Genomic DNA, 13,956 nt, shown 5'->3' with positions numbered 1-13,956 from the left:
GAGGAAAGGCTTAGAGGGATATGGGCCAAGCATGAGCAAAGGACTAACTCCATTCATTCGTGATTCCCATTTTAGAGTCAGGAGCCCTCTGGTCAGGTCCGATACAGACACCACTCCCAACTACGTGCAGTCTTGCCCAGGGCTTCTGACAGGAATTTAATCAGTGGGTACAAAGTCTCTTCCTTATGACACTTCCCTTCTCCATTAGTCATCCTGTTTTTATCCACTACGGTTTTTAGAAACATAACATAGAAACATAGAAAATAGGTGCAGGAGGAGGCCATTCGGCCCTTCGAGCCAGCACCGCCATTCATTGTGATCATGGCTGATCATCCACGATCAGTACCCCGTGCCTATAGAATAGGCATTTGGGCCATGAGCTGTAGCCTGTAAGACCAAAAAGGAAGGTTCTGGAAGATGTGAGAGGGGTGGAATGGAGCGCTCTGTTGATTTTCTGCATTTGAGGCCTTATACTTCCTCTGTGATAAATATAAATAAATATAAATAAAATGCGATTGGAGAGAAGAAAGCACATTTGTTTTGAACATTTTTGTTTATGCTACAATACAGATAAGGAGAAAGAATTCAACCCCCCTTATCCCCTCCTCCCTCCCCTCCCCCTCACCCCTTCCCCTTTCCCCTCCCCCCTTTCCCCTCCCCCCTTTCCCCCTCCACTCCATCCCAAACCCTCCTTATCCCTACCTCCCTCCCTCCCTCTCTTCCCCCCCCTCCCTCCACCCCTCTCTCCCCCCTCCCCCTCCCTCCCTAGGAGATAGATTTAAACTTTAAAATGTGAATAACTTTAAAAGTATAACACGGATTTCAATTAAACATCTTCCGTTAGCACCAAAGGGACGACGGTGAGTAAGGTGGGCCTAAAATTGTCGCGCTATCGTGTACCGTTTTGGCTGTAGTTCAGGAACAAACAAACAAACAAACGCGAGTTTTATTATACAGATAACCTCACATTTATGTATATTGTGGGCGGGGTGCATTCCAGGCGAGCCCCAGGCTGCTGCAGGGCCTCAAGCTTTCGCCTTCCCTTGGCCGTGCATGCCGACGTCACTCTCCTCGCCCGTCCGCCTCCGTGCCCCGGGGGAGCGCCGCCCGCGGCCGACCTCGTAGGCCAGACCCCCGGTTGCCTCTCCTCTCCTCTCCCCCCCGGCCTCGCCCCCCCTCGCCCAACGCGCCCGTCCTCCTCACCAGCTCCCTCCTCCAGGTGGGTCTCTGGTCTTCGGGGGACCAATCGAGGCCGGCTCCGACCCCGTGGGCTCCCCCTGCAGGCCGCGGCCCTCCAGCGCCTGCAGGCGGGGGCCGCACTTGCAATGAGTTAGCAGGAAACGGCGTGAAGCACTGAGACGGTGGCTGGGACGCGACAAGTTGGTGTTCGGAGCTGTGAAATACTTTCGGCCAGTGCCTTGGTTTCGATACCCACGCGATCCAGCACCACAGGGTCAGACTGAATAAGCATTAGCTTCTTGCTCTGCACATCCCAATGACATGGAGCACAAACTATCTGACTAAAGTTGAGAGCTTAACCAAGCTGCAAATGTGACTTGGCAGGGACCATCTCAGACAGCTGAAGAAATTCAGTGTCTCTGAGGACCCTTCAGTGCTTCTACTCTGGGGCTGTAGAGAGCATCTTGTCCGGCAACATCACAATCTGGTTTGGGAACAGCTCTGCCCAGGACAGGAAGGCTCTGCGGAGAGTAGTGCGTTCGGCTGAACGCACCATGGGAACTACACTCGCCCCCCTGCAGGACCTATACATCAGGAGGTGCAGATCCAGAGCCAGCAACATTATGGGGGACCCCTACCACCCCAGCTACGGACTGTTCCAGCTGCTACGGTCAGGCAAACGCCTCCGCTGTCACGCTGTGGAAACGGAGTTTCTTCCCACAGGCCATCAGGACTGTTAACTCCCATATCACCAGGGACTAATTTAATTTAATGTATTAATTTATTTTGTGTGTTAAAAAAATAATTCTATTGTGTTTTGTAGTTTTAGCACAATCCGCAGGCATTGCCACTTTCATTTCACTGCACATCTTGTATGTGTACGTGACAAATAAACTTGACTTGAGTGGACTTGACTTGACTTCATATCATATCATATCATATATATACAGCCGGAAACAGGCCTTTTCGGCCCACCAAGTCCGTGCCGCCCAGCGATCCCCGCACATTAACACTATCCTACACACACTAGGGACAATTTTTACTTTTACCCAGCCAATTAACCTACATACCTGTACGTCTTTGGAGTGTGGGAGGAAACCGAAGATCTCGGAGAAAACCCACGCAGGTCACGGGGAGAACGTACAAACTCCTTACAGTGCAGCGCCCGTAGTCAGGATCGAACCTGAGTCTCCGGCGCTGCATTCGCTGTAAAGCAGCAACTCTACCGCTGCGCTACCGTGCCGCCTACAGAATTGACTTGACTACAGAATTCAGTTTTTCCATTCAGACAATAGACAATCGACAATAGGTGCAGGAGGAGGCCATTTTGGCCCTTCGAGCCAGCACCGCCATTCAATGTGATCATGGCTGATCATTCTCAATCAGTACCCCGTTCCTGCCCTCTCCCCATACCCCCTGACTCCGCTATCCTTAAGAGCTCTATCTAGCTCCCTTTTGAATGCATTCAGGGAATTGGCCTCCACTGCCTTCTGAGGCAGAGAATTCCACAGATTCACAACTCTCTGACTGAAAAAGTTTTTCCTCAACTCCGTTCTAAATGGCCTACCCCTTATTCTTAAACTGTGGCTCCTGGCTCTGGACTCCACCAACATTGGGAACATGTTTCCTGCCTCTAACGTGTCTAACCCCTTAATAATCTTATACGTTTCGATAAGATCCCCTCTCATCCTTCTAAATTCCAGTCTATACAAGCCTAGTTGCTCCAGTCTTTCAACATTTTGAAAGATGAGTCCCTTTATTCTGAGGCTGTGCCCTCTGGTCCTGGACTCTCCCACTAGCATGGAAGCATCAGGGGTGCGGAGAAAGGCAGTGGAAGCCAATTCCCTGGATGTATTCAAGAGAGAGTTAGATTTACATAGCTCTGAGGGCTAACGGAATCAAGGGATATGAGGGATAAGGCAGGAACGGGGTACTGATTGTGGATGATCAGCCATGATCATATGGAATGGCGGTGCTGGTTCGAAGGGCCAACGGCCTCCTCCTGCACCTATTGTCTATCTTTCCATGTTTCTAGCCTCTCCACACCCACTCCACATCTAGGTTGGGCCTGTTGGTACAGAAACACTGCATCTGTGAGATATCGATGAGGTTATCATAGGGATGTATCACTTCAGAGTACATACGTTCATAGCCACAGAGTGGCACAGAGAACAAACCCTGCTTCATTTGTTATTTGAACTGTGCCAGATCTGGAGCCCCTGGCGAGAGACTGCTGTAGATGTTTCTATTGAGCAGGGTAGGGGACATCCTCCGCAACAGGCCCTTCGACCCACCAGGCCCGTGCTGACCACTCATTCTATCCGACACACTGCAGGCAATTTACTGGAGCCGATTTACCGATGAACCTGCGCGTCTTTCAATGCGGGTGGGAACCGGAGCGCCCGGAGAAAGCCCACGCGGGTCACATGGGATAATCGGTGAACTTCGCACACACAGACAGTGCCCGAGGTCAGGATCGAACCGGGATCTCTGGCGCTGTACAGCCCCTGTCCCACTCAGGGTTTTTTTTAGGTGACTACAGGTGACTAGGCTGTCACCACACGGTTGCCGGGGTGTCACCTGTACGATTGTGAGTCGTCCCCAAAGAGTCGTAGCGTTTTTCTGGTCGCCGCTGGATTTTGAGATGTTTACAATTTTTCGGCGATAGTCGGTTTGACGCCAATGATCGTAGCTTGACGTCTCCTGACGGGGGCGCTGTCGTAGGTTGTCGCCGGTGCTGACTTCGGTGAATTCCATTGGCGACTGCCTTCGTCAACCGACAACAGGTACCGGCGTCAAAACCGGAGGCCAAAATGGCGTGAATTGTCTTCAGTTGTCGCCGACACGGTCGTAGCTTGTCGTGGCTTGTCACGGGTGGACGTAGGATGACTTCGGTTGTCGTAGGTTGTTGCCTGTGTGGTCGTAGGTTGTCGTAGGTGCGGTCGTAGGTGGACGTCCTACTCGCGATGATTGGGTCGCCGGCTGTCGGTAGCTTGCCCTAGCGTGACGTCGACCAGGTGGTAGGTTGTTGTAGTTTGTCGTAGACATTGTCGTGGGGGGGGGTCCAGTCGCCGGTTTTTCGGCGACCTGCTACGACTATGACAGTCGCCGGCAGTCGCCTGAAAAATCGCCTAAGTGGGACAGGCCCTTAAGAGGCGGTAGCTCTGCCTGCTGTACTGCCGAGCCTCCTACACAAGCCTTGCTCGTAACTGACTGGCACATCATGGGCATATTGGCAGACGTTTGGGAATAGGCTGAACTTGAAGAAGAACAAAGCAGAGGCAAAAAACAGACTGATTGCGATATTTTGAAAACATAGAAACATAGAAAATAGGTGCAGGAGTAGGCCATTCGGCCCTTCGAGCCTGCACCGCCATTCAATACGATCATGACTGATCATCCAACTCAATATCCTGTACCTGCCTTCTCTCCATACCCCCTGATCCCTTTAGCCACAAGGGCCACATCTAGCTCCCTCTTAACTATAGCCAATGAACTGGCCTCAACTACCTTCTGTGGCAGAGAATTCCACCGATTCACCACTCTCTGTGTGAAAAAAAACGTTCTCATCTCGGTCCTAAAAGACTTCCCCCTTGTCCTTAAACTGTGACCCCTTGTTCTGGACTTCCCCAACATCGGGAACAATCTTCCTGCATCTAGCCTGTCCAACCCCTTAAGAATTTTGTAAGTTTCTATAAGATCCCTCCTCAATCTTCTAAATTCCAGCGAGTACAAGCCGAGTCTATCCAGTCTTTCTTCATATGAAAGTCCTGCCATCCCAGGAATCAATCTGGTGAACCTTCTCTGTACTCCCTCTATGGCAAGAATGTCTTTCCTCAGATTAGGAGACCAGGTTGTCTAGGTTTCATTCAGTTCGGGAATCAACTCAAGAGAAGTAAGAGTTTTTGAATGTCATACGTCCCGGATCGGGACAATGAAATTCTTCCTGACATCAGCACAACAGATATGTGAACATAGCTGTAGAACCCATAATGAATGACCAAAAACAAATCCATACGACATACGTACGTACACGCACACACAGTTATGGGTGTTTCCGTAAATAAGGCAACCGACCTGTGACGTGTTTGGCCAAATTTGAAAGTTATTAAATCTTAATGAAACACCACAGCTTTAAAAACGGGCCGACCCATGGTCCTTTTCAGCTAATTTGCGATCGCAATCAACCAAAATTTGACCAAAATGTAACCGAAAGGGGCAATTTACATTTACACCGAGCCAATTAACCAACAGACCTGCACGTCTTTGGAGTGCGGGTGGAAACCGTAGATCCCGGAGAGAACCCACGCGGGTCACGGGGCGAACGTGCAAACTCCGCGCAGACAGCACCCGTGGTCGGGATGGAACCCGGGTCTCGGGCGCCGCGAGGCAGCAGCTCTGCCGCTGCGCCACCACGCCACCCTTCTCACCGTACCGCTTGACACCCTCGCGAACAGACACACAAAACAAACATGCTTAATAATCAAATGTTATTTTGCGGGGGTTAGGGGGGTTTCTAAAGCTGATGCAGGAAGAAAAATTCTTTGGCACCTTCCTTTTAACGGGCAACATTGAGATTTGCAAACTGGATTATAAACTTGAAATTGGGCAGCAAAGTCACAAGGGATTACTCTTTACACAAACACACACCCTGGAGGGAATATCCCAGGGGATATTTCTATTAATAGCACTGATTCAAAAGCCACACAGGCTGCTCCAGAAAGTGAAGTGTTTGTTTAAGCATGAGCACCATCAGATAACGTTTAAAAGCTCATACTATATTTAATTTACTAAGAAATCAACAACTGTTTGGCCACAAAGGAGTAAATGATATTGTAGCTGTTTTTTTAAAGCTGCATAATACCTAAAATTGACACAATACATAATTATGTTTGATATAATCAGGCGAGCTTTTGACGTATAAGACCCCAAGACATTGGTGCAGAATTAGGCCATTCAGCCCATCAAGTCTACTCCACTATTCCATCATGGCTGATCTATTTTCCCCTCGCAAACCCATGTTCCTGCCTTCTACCCTTAACATTTGACACCCTAAAAAGCTCCTGTCCCACGTAGGCGGTTGTTTAGGCAACTACAGGTCAAGTCAAGTCAAGTCAATTTATTTGTATAGCACATTTAAAAACAACCCACGTTGACCAAAGTGCTGCACATCTGACTAGGGAAAAAAAAGAAACGTACAGTGGCAGGCAGCCAAACACAACGGCGCGGCCATCTTGGACAAAATGTTAATTCAATCACCCACAGTCCAACAACAAAAGCATTAAATAAGCATCAAAATTACACCCCCAAAAAACCCCCAAAAACACAGTCCAACAATAAAAGCACTAAACAGGCACCCAAATTACCCAACCCCAAAAACCCCCAAAAACACAGTCCAACAATAAAAGCATTAAATAGGCATTCAAATCACACAACCCCAAAACCCCCAAAAACACAGTCCAACAATAAGAGCGCTAAACAGGCATTCAAATCACACAACCCCAAAAAAAAACCAAAAACACAGTCCAACAATAAAAGCATTAAATAGGCATTCAAATTACCCAACCCCAAAAACACACAAAAAAAAAGAAACATCCATCAAAGAAACATCCATCACAGTGAGTCTCCTCCTCCAGTCCTCTCTCTCCTCACTGTGATGGAAGGCCACAATGTCTTTCCCTTCTCCCGCTGTCCTCGCCCGCAGTCAGATTGTTGTGGTTGCAGGCCGCACCGGACGGTCCACAGCGGGCCAAGCCCAAGGCGCGTCGTGTCGCAGCCGCTCCCGCAGCCTCCGAAGACTGCCGGCTCCGCCGATGATAAGTCCGATCTGGGGCGGGCGAACACGCTGCTGCTGCCGCTGTTGCTGCACGTCGGGGCGGTCGTGGCTCCCGACATTGAAGCCCCCGCCCAGCAGAGAAATATCCCGCGGCCTATCTTAGGCCGCGCCGGACGGTGAAATGTCCGCGACCCAAGCCCCGCGATTCGGGGCGGGCGAACCCGCTGCCGCTGCCGGAGCTCCCGATGTCGGCATCCACGCGGCCCGAGCCTAAGGCGAGTCGCAGCCGCTCCCGCAGCCTCCGAAGACGGCCGGCTCCGGTGGTGGTAAGTCCGATCCGCGGGCTCTGCGAACCAGAGCCCTGGAGGCCGCCAGCTCCAGGAGTTGGGCCGATGGTAGGCTGCAGCAGGAACGGAGACAACACCCAGAAAACAAAGGTCGGGTCTCCGTTCGGAAGGGACACATATTTACAATGTTACAGTCTCCCCTTCCCCCCCCACATACACACATAGTACACAAACACAAAAACACCACATCACAACTACAATTAAGACCAAAAAAAACAACAAAAACACAAAGACAAATGGACCGCAGGTGAGCCGCAGCTGCTAGGGCAGTGCCGCCATTTTAAGGTGACTAGGCTGTCACCACACGGTTGCCGGGGTGTCACCTGTACGGCCGTGAGTCGTCTCCAAAGAGTCGTAGTGTTTTTCTGGTCGCCGCTGGATTTTGAAATGTTTACAAATTTTCGGCGATAGTGGGTTTGACGCCAATGATCGTAGCTTGACGTCTCCTGACGGGGGCGCTGTCGTAGGTTGTCGCCAGGTGACGTAGATTGTCGCCGGTGCTGACTTCGGTGAATTCCATTGGCGACTACCTACGTCAACCGGCGACAGGCACCGGCGTCAAAACCGGAGGCCAAAATGACGTGGATTGTCTTCAGTTGTCGCCGACAGGGTCGTAGCTTGTCGTAGCTTGTCGCGGGTGGACGTAGGTTGACTTCGGTTGTCGCCTGTGTGGTCGTAGGTTGTTGTACGTGCGGTCTTAGGTGGACGTCCTACTCGCGACGATTGGGTCGCCGGCTGTCGGTAGCTTGCCGTGGCTTGACGTCGACCAGGTGGTAGGTTGTTGTAGCTTGTCGTAGACATTGTCGTGGGGGGGGTCCAGTCGCTGGTTTTTCGGCGACCTGCTACGACCGTGACAGTCGCCGGCAGTCGCCTGAAAAAACGCCTCAGTGGGACAGGCCCCTAATTAATCAAGAATTTGGCAATCTATGCCTTAAAGATGCCCAGTGTCTTGACCTCCACAGCCGTCTGTGGCAATGAATTCCACAGAGTAACCATAATTTATTTTTCTACTACTAGAGTCAGATGGATCAGCCTATTCAAATACTGCTGCCAATATGCCCAGAAGCCAACAGCCAGGCTATGCCAACCAGGTACAAGGCATAGATGTCCCCCTAACCTCCCCTATCAATAAGCTAGAAGCCCCTTATCTGTGCACCAGGGCGGCCTGCTGACGCAGCGACAGAGTTGCTGCCTTACAGCGCCTGAGAACCGGGTTCAATCCTGACTACAGATGCTGTTCTTCGCGGAGTTTGTACGTTCTCCCCGTGACCGCGTGTTCCTATCTCCGGGCACTCCGGTTCCCTCCCACATTCCAACGACGTGCGGGTTTGTAGGTTAATCGGCTTTGATAACAATCGTAAATTGTCCCCTGGTGTGTAGGATAGTGCTAGTCTACGGGGGGGGGTCGCAGGCCGGCGATGACCCGGTGGGCCGAAGAGCCTGCTTCTGCGCTCTGTCCCGAACTTGAAACCAAACTAATCTGCCACACTTCCTGTTGATTTTTAGATTTAGAGATACAGCATGGAAACAGGCCCTTCGGCCCACCAGGTCCGCGCCGCCCAGCAATCCCCGCACACTAACACTATCCTACACCCACTAGGGACCATTTTTACATTCTTTGTTACCTATGCCCAGCCAATTAACCTACAAACCTGCACGTCTTTGAAGTGCGGGAGGAAGCCGAAGATCTCGGAGAAAACCCACGCGGGTCACGGGGAGAACGTACAAACTCCGTACAGACGGCGCCCAAACATTCGCTGTAAGGCAGCAACTCTACCGCTGCGCCACCGTGCCGCCCTGGAAGTGCAGGTTAACACTTGCCGACTCTGACGCAATGAATACATGCCCTCAGATGTCATCTGTCACCATGGCAACCCTCTCCACATCCTACAGATGGGGACATTTCCATAACAACAGGCTGAACTCGGAGAGCTCCAAGAATCCCAACCATTGTTCAAGATAAGGGGGAGAGAGGACGACATAGGAACAGGAATCATGGGAATCTATAGGACTCAGTTGGTGAGGCCAGATTTATACGGTCAAAAGGACATAAGTGATAGGAGCTGAATTAGGCCATTCGGCCCATCAAGTCCGCTCCGCCATTCCTGGGGTCATTCTTGTAAAACCTTCTCTGGACCCTCTCCAGGGCCAGCACGTCCTTCCTCAGATACGGGGCCCAAAATTGCTCACAATATTCCAAATGCGACTGTACCAGGGCCTTATAGAGCCTCAGCATCACATCCCTGTTTTTGTATACAAGCCCTCTTGGAATTAAATATTCGCATTGAGTTTGCTTTTTTTACTATCGATTTAACTTGCACTCCCAAGTCCCTTTGCACCTCCAATTTCTGGATTCTCTCCCCATTTAGAAAATAGTCGGCACCTTTATTCCTACTACCAAAATGCTCGACTCCACACTTTGCTACACTACATTCCATCTGCCACTTCTCTGCCCACTCTCCCAACCCGTCCTAGTCCTTCTGCAGAGTCCCTGCTTTCTCTACACTACCTGCCCTTCACCGACTTTCGTATCATCCGCAAACTTGGCCGCAAAGCCTTCAATCCCCTCGTCCAACTAATTAATATACAGTGGTGATCATAATATGCAGTGCTAGAGCTTACAGCACCAAAGACCCGGGTTTGATCCCAACTGCGGGTGCTGTCTGTGCGGATTTTGTACGTTGACCGAGTGCGTTTTCTACAGGTGCTCCACTTTCCTCCCACACTCCAGGAATCGGAGGTGCAAAGGGACTTGGGAGTGCAAGTCAAATCGATAGTAAAAAAAGCAAACTCAATGCTAACATTTCATTCCAAGCTTTGTTTTAAATGTCACCTGTTGATGCACTTGCACCTAATTAACTAACTGAATTAACTCACGCTAGACACGTGGCTTTGTAAGGAACTCCAGATCAATTATTTAAGTTATCCTGCGTGATTCAGTCTGTACTGAATGCTTGGTAATTATTCACCCATTAGTAATGGAGAGTTGGTCATTAAACTACTTCATTTCCTCTCGTCCCAAGTCCATCTTTCATGGGTATCAGACAGACCCTGTGGGGTGGCACGGTGGCACAGTGGTAGAGAAGCTGCCTTAAGGGTCTGTCCCAGTTACGCGATTTATAAGGCGACTGTCGGCAACTGTCAGAGTCGTAGCGGATCGCCAAAATTTTCATTCACCCTATGACAATGACCACGACAATGACCACGACAATGACCATGACAATGACCACGACAATGACCACGACAATGACCACGACAATGACCACGACAATGACCACGACAGTGACCACCACAATGACCACGATAATGATCACCACAATGACCACGACAATGACCATGACAATGACCACAATGACCACAACAATGACCACGACAATGACCGCGACAGTGACCACGACAATGACCATGACAATGACCACGACAATGACCTCGACAGTGACCATGATAATGACCACGACAATGACCACGACAATGACCACGACAATGACCACGACAACAACCACGACAATGACCATGACAATGATCACGACATTGACCGCGACAATGACCATGACAATGACCACGACAACGAACACGACAACGACCATGACAATGACCACGACAATGACCACGACAATGACCACGATAATGACCACGACAATGACCACGACAATGACCACGACAATGACCACGACAATGACCACGACAACAACCACGACAACAACCACGACAATGATCACGACATTGACCGCGACAATGACCACGACAATGATCACGACATTGACCGCGACAATGACCATGACAATGACCACGACAATGACCACGACAATGCCGACAATGACCACAATGACCACGACAATGACCACGACAATGACTACAACAATGACCACAATTACCACAATGACCGCGACAATGACCACGACAATGACCACGACAACGACCACGACAATGACCACGACAACGACCACGACAACGACCACGACAATGACCACGACAATGACCACGACAATGACCACGACAATGCCGACAATGACCACAATGACCACGACAATGACCATGACAATGACCACGACAATGACCGCGACAATGACCACGACAATGACCACGACAACGAACACGACAATGACCACGGCAATGACCACGACAATGACCACGACAATGACCAGGACAATGCCGAGTCAGGTCGGTACAAGTTACCTTTTTTGTGAAACTAGCACCTGGCTAAGAGATTACACCGTCTTCGGAAACATCGCAAAATTCCCACGCTTACCTGCCCGTCAAACTGTCGCCTCCAATCTACCCGTCAAATGTCCTGACGGTAAATATCTCGAAACTAAACTAAACAAGATTCCTACAGGAAAAGACAGTTGCCCTCTAAATTCACTTAAATTCCGTGGAAAAGCATATAATGCAAAGGTTAGAACAAATAGCCATTGATCCTCCTGCGTGGGACCAAGGAGGAATCTCTCCCGAACAGGGCACACGTCACCCATTCCTTCTCCCCAGAGATGCTGCCCGTCCCACTGAGTTACTCCGGCATTTTGTGTCCACCTACAAAATGGCGGCGCTGCCCTAGCAGCTGCGGCTTACCTGCGGTCCATTTGTCTTTGTGTTTTGTTGTTTTTTGTGTCTTAATTGTCGATGTGATGTGGTGTTTTTGTGTTTGTGTACTATGTGTGGGTGTGTGGGGGAGGGGGGGAACTGTAAAATTGTAAATATGTGTCCCTTCCGAACGGAGACCCGACCTTTGTTTTCTGGGTGTTGTCTCCGTTCCTGCTGCGGCCTACCATCGGCCCAACTCCTGGAGCTGGCGGCCTCCAGGGCTCTGGTTCGCAGAGCCCGCGGACCGGACTCACCATCAGCGGAGCCGACCGTCTTCGGAGGCTGCGGGAGCGGCTGCGACTCGCCTTAGGCTCGGGCCGTGTGGATGCCGACATCGGGAGCTCCGGCAGCGGCAGCGGCAGCGTGTTCGCCCGCCCCGGATCGCGGGGCTTGGGTCACGGACATTTCACCGTCTGGCGTGGCCTAAAATAGGCTGGGGGCTTCAATGTCGTGAGCCACGACCGCCCCGACGTGCAGCAACAGCGGCAGCGACAGCGTGTTCGCCCGCCCCGGATCGCGGGGCTTGGGTCGGCCCACTGCGGACCGTCCGGCGCGGCCTGCAACCACAACAACCTGACCGCGGGAGAAGATGGCAGGGGAAGGGAAAAGACATTGTGGCCGTCCATCACAGTGAGGAGAGGACTGGAGGAGACTCACTGTGATGGATGTTTCTTTGATGGATGTTTCTTTTTTTGTGTGTTTTTGGGGTTGGGTAATTTGCCTATTTTAATGCTTTTATTGTTGGATTGTGGGTGACTGAATTTCGTCCAATTTGGATGACAAATAAAGCTATCTTGAATCTTGAATCTTGAATCTTAAACCAGAATCTGAGGTATTCTCAGCGGGTCAGGCAGCATCTCAGGAGAGAAGGAATGGGCGACGTTTCGGGTCGAGACCCTTCTTCAGACTGATGTCAGGGGGGCGGGACAAAGGAAGGATATAGGTGGAGACAGGAAGATAGAGGGAGATCTGGGAAGGGGGAGGGGAAGGGGGAGGGGAAGAGAGGGACAGAGGAACTATCTAAAGTTGGAGAAGTCGATGTTCATACCACTGGGCTGCAAGCTGCCCAGGCGAAATATGAGGTGCTGTTCCTCCAATTTCCGGTGGGCCTCACTATGGCACTGGAGGAGGCCCATGACAGAAAGGTCGGACTGGGAATGGGAGGGGGAGTTGAAGTGCTCAGCCACCGGGAGATCAGGTTGGTTAACGCGGACCGAGCGCAGGTGTTGAGCGAAGCGATCGCCGAGCCTGCGTTTGGTTTCACCGATGTAAATAAGTTGACATCCGGAGCAGCGGATGCAATAGATGAGGTTGGAGGAGGTGCAGGTGAACCTCTGTCTCACCTGGAAAGACTGTCTCACCTGGAAAACCAGAATCTGAAGTTCCTTCCTACACGTACATTTCTTAGGTTTTGCTTTCTCCCATCAAACTGGGTGGTTGGCCAAAGTTGGTTCTTGCCGTGTGAAATCGCTGAACAAGCGTAATAATGCTGTCCGATCTTTCCTGATCTAATCTTTCAGATTGACCTTAATTCTTTCCTGTCCCATGGATCTGAAAAACTTCCCGATGGATGTCCAAACCTGCATAATGCAACTGGAGAGCTGTAAGTACCCTCTTCCATTCTCAGCAGTTACTTGAGTGTTCTTAATACTTGACCGGGCATGTTCACAATGGAATGTCCATGCAGCAAACCTTTTTGTTCACTCCATTTGCCAACTCGAATGTAATAGAGTCAAGAGACGTATTTGAAGCTTTTCAATGCGTGGCATGTCAAAATGGCTGAAGAGACTGAGACACGGCTGAAAGGTTGAGCACAGGCGCGGCGGTGGCGATGTTACCTCACGGCGCTAGGGACCCCGGTTCGATCCCGACTACAGGCGCTGTCTGTGTGGAGTTTGCACGTTCTCCTTGTGGCAGCGTGGGTTTTCCTGGGCCCTCGGTTTCTTCCCACACTCCAAAGACATGCAGGTTTTGTAGGTTAATTGGCTTCCGTGAAAATTGTGCATTGTTGCTGGTGTGTAGGATAATGTTAATGTGTGGGGATCATCTGGTCGACACGGACTCGGTGGGCCG

At 50.8% G+C, this 13,956-nt stretch overlaps 1 protein-coding gene across 3 annotated transcripts in view; it reads left to right on the top strand.

The window, feature by feature from the left end:
- The window catches only part of LOC144611932 (glycine receptor subunit alpha-3-like), a 161,710-nt gene that overhangs the window by 74,137 nt on the left and 73,617 nt on the right, over window positions 1-13,956 (top strand). For all 3 annotated transcript variants that reach the window (XM_078431284.1, XM_078431275.1, XM_078431293.1), the window contains one exon: window positions 13,404-13,486. In XM_078431284.1, the coding sequence (XP_078287410.1) occupies window positions 13,404-13,486 (83 nt within the window). The remainder of the gene's footprint in view (window positions 1-13,403; window positions 13,487-13,956) is intronic.

This window comes from Rhinoraja longicauda, chromosome 3 (assembly GCF_053455715.1).
Source record: "Rhinoraja longicauda isolate Sanriku21f chromosome 3, sRhiLon1.1, whole genome shotgun sequence".
Taxonomy (NCBI): domain Eukaryota; kingdom Metazoa; phylum Chordata; class Chondrichthyes; order Rajiformes; family Arhynchobatidae; genus Rhinoraja; species Rhinoraja longicauda.
The sequence above is the reverse complement of the archived record's forward strand: the minus strand, read 5'-3'. Positions and strand labels throughout refer to the sequence as shown.